Source organism: Vombatus ursinus, unplaced genomic scaffold, assembly GCF_900497805.2.
Source record: "Vombatus ursinus unplaced genomic scaffold, bare-nosed wombat genome assembly UNPS02007284.1, whole genome shotgun sequence".
NCBI classification, from domain to species: domain Eukaryota; kingdom Metazoa; phylum Chordata; class Mammalia; order Diprotodontia; family Vombatidae; genus Vombatus; species Vombatus ursinus.
This window is the reverse complement of record NW_020947062.1, coordinates 27,834,207-27,842,525: the sequence shown is the minus strand read 5'-3', so window position 1 is coordinate 27,842,525 and position 8,319 is coordinate 27,834,207. Positions and strand designations below refer to the sequence as shown.

General features: G+C 36.2%; 1 protein-coding gene across 3 annotated transcripts; it reads left to right on the top strand.

Annotated features, from left to right (window-relative positions):
• The first annotated feature begins 284 nt into the window (after window positions 1-284).
• On the top strand, window positions 285-5,196 carry DMAC2L (distal membrane arm assembly complex 2 like). 3 transcript variants are annotated; one of them, XM_027849206.1, is made up of 6 exons: window positions 285-326; window positions 766-824; window positions 1,446-1,557; window positions 2,188-2,396; window positions 2,827-2,998; window positions 4,325-5,196. In XM_027849206.1, exons 3-6 carry the CDS (start codon window positions 1,454-1,456, stop codon window positions 4,437-4,439), a joined length of 600 nt encoding a protein of 199 aa, XP_027705007.1. In that variant the 5' UTR covers window positions 285-326; window positions 766-824; window positions 1,446-1,453; the 3' UTR covers window positions 4,440-5,196. The 3 variants fall into 3 exon arrangements, with proteins under 3 accessions (XP_027705007.1, XP_027705008.1, XP_027705009.1); XM_027849207.1 differs by lacking the exon at window positions 285-326 and having other exon boundaries at window positions 620-824; XM_027849208.1 differs by lacking the exons at window positions 285-326; window positions 766-824 and adding an exon at window positions 848-923.
• The last annotated feature ends 3,123 nt before the right edge of the window (window positions 5,197-8,319 follow it).

Here is an 8,319-nt window from a genome sequence, read left to right as displayed (position 1 = left end):
AACCCCTCGCTACCTTCAACAGGAAAGCCTTTCCTCGTGACCCCGAGTCGGTAGTGACCCCCCCTGTCAATTTTGTGTATACCTATAGATTTTTCTGTATCTACGTCTTCCAGATGGAATGTGAGCAACCTAGGGGTAGGTGCTGCTCCATCTGTATAGGCACACGGGCACACATGCACGCACGTCAAACAGCTCATTGGGAAACTGTTCTCTGGCCAATCAGGCTGCACCCTCGCCCCTCCCTCTAGAAGCCTGTCCCTGTTTGCCAATGGACAGCCGAAACTGACGCAGGCGCAGTAGGAGGAGAGGACGCTCCCTCTGATCTTGTAAGTGAGGGCCCCCGGGCCTGTGTTTGTCCTTTACCAACTCTGGTCCGGAAGACTTGAGTGACTTTAGCCCCTGACCTTTCCAATAATATTTCGGGGAAAAAAAGAAATGCATATGAGGCGGGACCTTTTAAGACATAGAAAAGACAATGCGGACCTGTAATCCTCCGTCTTCCCCCGTCCTTTGTGGCCCTCCCTCCCTCGCCAGTCTTCTCTGTGCGCATGAGCAGTCCTGCTTTGTGGATTTGGGCGTGGCCACGCTCAGGTTTGGCCGGGACGTTCGTAGTCCAGCTGAGCTAACGTTAACGGGTCCCGGAGAGTGAACAGCCGGACCCGCCTTAGAGATCCGGTTCAGCTTCCCCATTATATAAGTGGAATCGTGGCCCAGAAAGGAGATTAATATTAAAAATGGAATAAATATCTTTTTTTTTTTTTTAAGGTTTGCAAAGCACTTCACATATGTCCAATCAGAGCCTCGCCTCTCCACACCCCCGGAAGGTAGGTGTTGCCCGTGTCCCCATTTTACGGCGAGGAGCCTGGACCCGAGCTGTCGGTGCCCCGCCTCGATCGATTATCCGCATCGGGTCCTATTCTGTGGTTTGTTAATCCGGTGTTTCCCCTTAGTGCTGTCTTTATACCCTTGTTGTTGTCATTTTGTGTATGGGTTAAGTGGCAGTTTTTATGTAACTCATTTTTTTGTTTTGTCCAAGAAGGAGAGAATTTGTCCCTTTATCAAAAGGAACAAAAGTTTGTTAAAGGTTATACAAGTGGTGCCTGAGCGCTGTCAGGTCCTGCCAAACTGCAGAGGCTTTGAGTCCAGGCCCAGCGAGGTCGTCTGTCTGTCTGTCTGTCTGTCACCCAGGGGCTTAGACCAGACGAGTTCAGGGAGGTTCGTTCCCCGAAGGCTGACTCCCAAGAGAGGAATTATTTTTCACCACTTAGGAAAACTGCGAGTCATTCAGGGGGGTTTGGATCTGTATTTGTAGAAAGAGTAGCCGTGTTGATGAAATGAGGAGTTTTTTGAAGTATTAAAATAAGCGTGAGATATACTTTATTGTACATATGTGACTCTGATAACTGGCTGATGAACTAATAGGAGTACTTTTTTTGTGTGGCCAGATCTCATTATGCTATTTGGAAAATTTGCACAGCCATTACACAGCTTAAAGAAATTTCCATGCTTCTGTGACCACAGACACTTCTGGGGGTGGTTGAATGCAGTGTTTAACAAGTAAGTTACTTGAACTGAATAATCACAGGAATTGTGGCAGCTGAGTGAATTCCCAACAGTACTGTCTTCTTGAATTAAAGAATTTTCCACTGCAGTTAAAGAATGCTATAAAGCTGTAGTCACGTTTGAAAAGAATAAAAGCAAAAGAAAAGTTTCCTTAGTTAACAGGTGAGGTGCTTACAAGTAAGAGTTTGGAGACTGATGAAACTGATGTTTTGGTTTTTTTTTAGTTAATTTCCTAGTTTTTTAAATTGCTGTTACCAAAATATGGAATAGAGAAAAAGTAAATGTATCATATGCACCTTGAAAAATTCCTGAATGAAGTTAGAGGAGGTGTTTTAGAAGATTTTTAATCAAAGTTAATCATCTGTGTCACTAAAGATTTATTTTCTGTTATATGGTAAAAAGTTATATTCCCTTTATCAGTATGCTACAGTATAATTCACTTGAAAAATAAAAACACAGGAAGGTACCAGATTAAGTATCATGCCCTTCTCTTGAACTTCACTTTCTTTGCTCAGCAATATCTAATGTTTTTTTCACTGTTATGTTATTTTTAGATTTAAAACATGATGAAATTATAAATGGTCATAGGAAGAATTAATCTATTTGGTTTTCCACTTTTAACAGAGTTGATTATGAACGAATAAAGGATGTTGGTCCAGACAGGGCAGCATCTGAATGGCTTTTGCGTTGTGGAGCATTGGTACAATACCATGGTCAAGAAAAATGGCAGAAGGACTACAATCATCTTCCCACTGGTCCTTTAAACAAATACAAGATAAAAGCAATTGATGCTACTGACTCTTGTATTATGAACATTGGATTTGACTACCTGGGTAATTACTATATAATTTTATCAGAAGTGGTTGGAAATTGTTCAGATTTTCAGCATCCAGTATCTAATTCATAGATATGGCTTATTGACCATACTGATATGCTGCAATTTGTTTTTTCCTTAAATGTGTTATTTAATTTTTAACAGAATTACAGAATATTGCCTTACCTTTACATGCCTTTGTCCTCTAGTGTATCCACTTAAACATAAAAGCCTTTGGCATCTCTGCCAAACTTTAACCAATTAGAAACAATGAAGACTGTAGGAATTAAGCAGTTAAGATAACTTAATCCACACAGCTTATTCTCAAAATATATACTCATTTCTTATACTCAAAATCTGGGAGCAAAATGACAATTTGTAGTCCTGCCTTTTATCAGGTTTCTGGATAGTTTATACTTATTATGAAATAGCATCTTTCTTTTTTTCAGAGGGCCTAGAACATGTGGAAAAAATAAAACTCTGCAAATGTCATTATATTGAAGATGAGTGTTTGCAGAGGCTTAGTCAATTAAAGAACTTACAGAAAAGCATTTTACAGATGGAAATCATTTCCTGTGGGAATGTCACAGAAAAGGGCATTATTGCATTGCATCACTTCAGGTAGGTTGTCACACAAAATTGGAAGAATAAATGTGGTTTGATAATGAATAAAATGGTCAAAATTGAATACCATTGGTGAGTAGAATAAGGTCATGAGATTTAGAGCTAGAAGAAGGGAACTTGCAGTCATCCAGCCCAACCTCCACATTTTACAAATGAAGAAACTAGAACCAGAAATGTTGTCACCTAAGTGGTAAATAGTACTTCTGCTGATGAGTAGAGAGCCCTGATTCTCTGACTAAGATCCATTGCTTATAATTACTTTACCGATGTGGATTTGTTTTGTGGAGTCTTTATTGTTTATTCAGTTTTGAGAAATATATCACTTGAAAAAAAGACTCAAGACTAATATACAACATTTTCAAATAAATGATTACTTAAAATATGTTCTCTGTCTTTTTAAAGTACAGAGGAATTAGGTATTTTAGACCGAAATTTATAAAATTCTGAGTCATAGCTGTACAGTAAAGAAATATTATACTTCAATAATACAGAATCTCTGGTTAATACAGAATATCTATGATGATGAAATGGATCTCCCAATAATCTCAGGATCAAAGAAAGTGGTATTTAAAAGTACTGAATTTTATGAAGTTGGTAACAAGCAATAAAGTCATTGGGTTGTGGGAGCAGCTAGGTGGCACAGTGGATAGAGCACTGGCCCTGGAGTCAGGAGGACCTGAGTTCAAATTTGGCCTCAGACACATAATACTCACTAAATGTGCGACTCTGCGCAAGTCACTTAACCCCATCTCACCAAAAAAAAAAAAAAGATAATGGATTTTTCTTAACTAGCTAAGGTTGCATGTTAAAAGTATTAAACATGTTAAAAATATTAAAATCTGAATTCCTCTCAGAATGTATGTAGTTTATTATTACATATTTTCTGTGCAAAGGAGTTGTTGAAATTGTCATTTAAAACAGAAGAAATTCTACCAAGTCAAATTCAACTGACATTAACTAATAAGTTCTGGGGATACAAAGACAAAAAGGAAATTTTCCCTGCCCTTGGAGAGCTTATATTCTATCTGCATTCATTTGGTAAAATAAATTATCTCAACAGAATTATTGAGATTTGAAATACCCATGTACACATGTTACTGTCTTGTTAAATTTCATTTAAGTAAAAAATCTGTTAGATCAATTGGAAAATCATTGTTTCTACAAGCAAGCCTTTTAGTAACATTCAAAAGCCAGAATAACACAGATTTGCATTCTGAGTGTCATTTTCTCAAAATCAATACAACATTCCAAACAATTGTTATTTGAATAAGAATAAGCAGAATGAGCCTATAATAATATTCTTTTCTTATTCTGTGTTTACAGAAACCTTCAGTATTTGCTATTACAAGACCTTCCAGCAATAACAAACCTAGAAGAGATTGATCGTATCTTTCGGCATTCATTACCTTCTCTGCAGTTAAAATTAAACCTAAAGTAAAAAAAAAACCGAAAAGCATTAATAGTAGTGTTTACTTCAGCAGTTCATTTGTAAGCTATGAATAGGCTGAGCAAAAACATGTAAGGACTTGTATCTTTTGAAACTGCTGCTTTTAAGAGAATAGAATTTACAAGTTAGACACAAGTTATTAATAGAACAACATTGATTCACTTTAGGAATTTTTAGTGCAGTAAAAGGGATGCCAGGTCTGTTGTATACAAAAATTCAAAGCACTCGGTAAAGTTATTGATTTGAAAGTGAGAATTTATATACATAAAATGATTTTATTCAAGAAAAGTGCAAAAAAGCACTTACATACTAATAATATATTTCTCAAAGAAGCTATAAAACTGTTCACAATGTTATTAAAAATATAATATAGCTGCTCCTTATTTTGCATTTCAATCATTTGAATTTCATCATAACAGCTTGTTAGAATTTGATGTTAAGTTCCACACTTAGAGGATTTTGAAGTGGTACTGTAAATTTCTCCAAGCCATTGAACAATGTATGGTCTGCTGTTTTTCTTAGCATGCATTTTATACTACATGCATCAAATCATTCTGATCACGGTCATTTGTATGGGGTTTTTCGTGTTATTTTGACTTCCATTGCCCTTTGTTCCACCCACACTTTTAGAATATGAATAATCACCTATTTGTTGTAAACAGGACTTTCTTTAAGAAATATGTACCTGAGTAGCCAAACATCCAAATATCTCAAAATAAATAAAAAGGTAACTATCATGAAGTTTAAAGATGGTAAGAGTAATATTCTATTAAGGTTTTTGTCAATATAGAATTATGTTTATATGTAGGAAATTTTAATACGTTGGTTAGAAATCTTTTGCTCTTGGCCACTCTTCCCTTTTGATCTGAGCTGCCAATTAGGATGCCAAAAAGGAGAATTAGGCTCAAACAATTCAATAATAGATCTATAAAACAACAGTGAAGTATGATTATGCTAAGCAAATGAAAATGTTCTTTGAAGAATTAACCCCAGTGTTTTGTTGTAGTTTGCTTGGAGTGTCTAATTCTGTATTTAGTTAAAATGTTTTATTTAACTTGTGTAGTATCTTTATTTTTTTTGCACTATAATATATATGGAACACTTTAAAACTATAGACTTTTATGTTAGCCTTGCTTTAAAAGTAAGTATCATGATTTAAGAGAAAAACTGGAGAAATTCAGGAACTTCATCTCTGTGTTCCAGCAGTGTTAAAAAAAAACCAAACAGCTTTTGTATTAAATATTACCTAGTTCATAATCTATCAACAGATATTTATTAAGCACATGCTGGGTATATGAAATATAAAATAGTCCCTGTCCTCAAGAAACCTACATTCTTTTGGGGAAGGCAACATGAATCTAGGTAAGTAACTAGGTTATTCAATGGATAGAACGCTGGACCTAGAGTCAGGAAAATCTGAATTCAAATCCAGCCTCCAATACTTTCGGTAACCCTATAACCACTTAACCTCTGTCTCCCTCAGTTTCCTTATATTAAAAATGGGCATAATAATAGTACCTACCTCACAAAGTGAGGATAAAATGAGATAACATTTGAAAAGCACTTTGCAAATCTTAAGGCACTATGTAAATGCTATCTATAGCTGTTATAAATAAGTATAACCAGTAGGTGTTGCTATGAGGCAAAGTTTGGCTGAGCACTAGCTTTTCTTTTTTTTTTTTTTTTTTAAAACTCTGTCTTAACAGGAGAGGGGAATAACTAATTCATTCCAGACCTTGACCAGGAGAAGGGAGGTTTCTCTGAGGCTGCTGTGGCCTAAAATGTCTGGTTCTAAAGACCAAATTGGTCCTAGACTACCAGCCTTTGTGATTTTAGGACCTTCTAAGTTAAGATCCTGAATAAACATCACTACATCTTCTCACTGTTCATGGAGCCCTCAGGTGAAGACAAACTCTAACATTTTGGGCAGTGATTTAGTTTCTAACTTGGTCAAATGTATTTTCTCACTGGACATTTGCCCTTTCCCATGACACACTAAACATACAGACATGCAGTATAAAGCAATTATAATTGGCCATGGATTTTTTTAATGTGAAAATCAGGAAATAGAAATGATTTAAAGAAATATCGGGAAAAGTCGTAAAAGCACCTACCATCAGGTATCTGATAGAGAAAGTTCGAGAAAATAAAACCTTTTGCAGTATTGACTCAGTCCTGAAAGGAGTGGGTAAAATCAGCATCTTCCAGTGACTTCTAGTCCCAGCATCCTGGTCCCAGAGCTAACTTCTCAAGATGACTACAGAGACTGGACTGCACTGTCATGCCTTTGCTGCTGTTGCAGGACACTCTTATTCTATTTTATAAAGTTATAATCATAAACATTATTTGACACGTTTCAGACTGGATGACCTCTAGGCATCTCAAACTCAACAAGTCCAAACCAGAACTAATTTTTTTTCCCAAAACTTTCCCTCTACTAACTTTTCTTATTTTAATCAAGGCCACGACGTTCTAGTCTACCAAATTTGCAACCTTGTTATGTTTGACTCCTCCACATTCCTAATTCCCAAATCTTGTCTTTTCAACCTCACAACATATCTTCCTCTCTTGTTACACAATCACTACTCTAGTTCAGGCCCTTATACCATCCTATCTAGAGTATTGCAATGGCTTCCTAATTGGTTTCTCTACTTCTAGTCTCTCCCTTCTCCAATACATCCTTTGTACAATTGTTAGTGATGTCACTTCCCTATTTAATAACCTACAGTGACTTGCTATTATCTCAAATACAAACTCTTCTGTTTGAGCTTTGAAGATTTTTACTATCTGACCCCAATGTACCTTTCCAGTATTGGTATACATGGCTTCCCTTCTCACACCCTTCAGTCCAGTCAAACTGGCCTTTTAGAAGTTCCTCACACAAGACTCACTTCTGCCATTTCCATGCCTTTGCACTGACCATCCCCAACTTAAAAAAAATTGATATACTGGAAAACAATAGAACAACCAGATTGGTTTTCAGCAATATAGTTTTCTGATGTGTGTGTGTGTGTGTGTGTGTGTGTGTGTGCATGTGCATGTAAAGCACAGAATAATTCTATCATTGGGTCTAAGTTGCAAAGAAGCCAAAAGTGAAGGGCATTGATAATGAAGACAGGCTCACATTTTATTGGTTTTTACATTTCATAAAGCACTTTCCTCACAATAATCCTATGAGATAGATGGTACAAGTGTTATCACCCTCATTTTACAGATGTGGAAAAAGGCATTTTCAGTCTTACCTGAACCCACAGAGAGTAATTATCAATAATTTTATCTAGGAATGCTAAAGAATAAGTAGAAGCTGTTTATTACTATATGTAGTAATATGTTCTTGTTTTGTGCTCCATAATATCTAACACATAGAGAAAAACAGAAGTAAATTCCATAATGCATCACCAGGCAATATATAGCCAATGTCTGCGTAATGTCACTAATGGAACAGTAAAGGTTAAGAAGGCAGTATCTTTAGTAGGCCATTTGATATTTTATGTATTGCATGTAGATAAATAAGCCTATGACTAGATAGAATTACCTCTCACAGAAACATAGCTTTGCTCTGTTTCATGGATATGTTATATTAGGTGAAAGAGTACAGATAGATTAGTGCAAATCTGTCACCACTACTGGAAAACAACTCTGAATAGCTGTTTTGTTGACAATATATTGAGTTATACATATAAGCAACACCCAACACTTTTCTAAATGGTTGTCTTTGAAGAGTAGATTAGTGTATACACTGATTCAAGCAAATCATCTTTCAATGATCAATGTATGGATTATCTGTAGTGTTTGCAATTGTTGATGTTACAGGTGACATTTGAATCTGAGTCAAAGACCAGTACTCTATCATCTACGTCACTCTGACTCT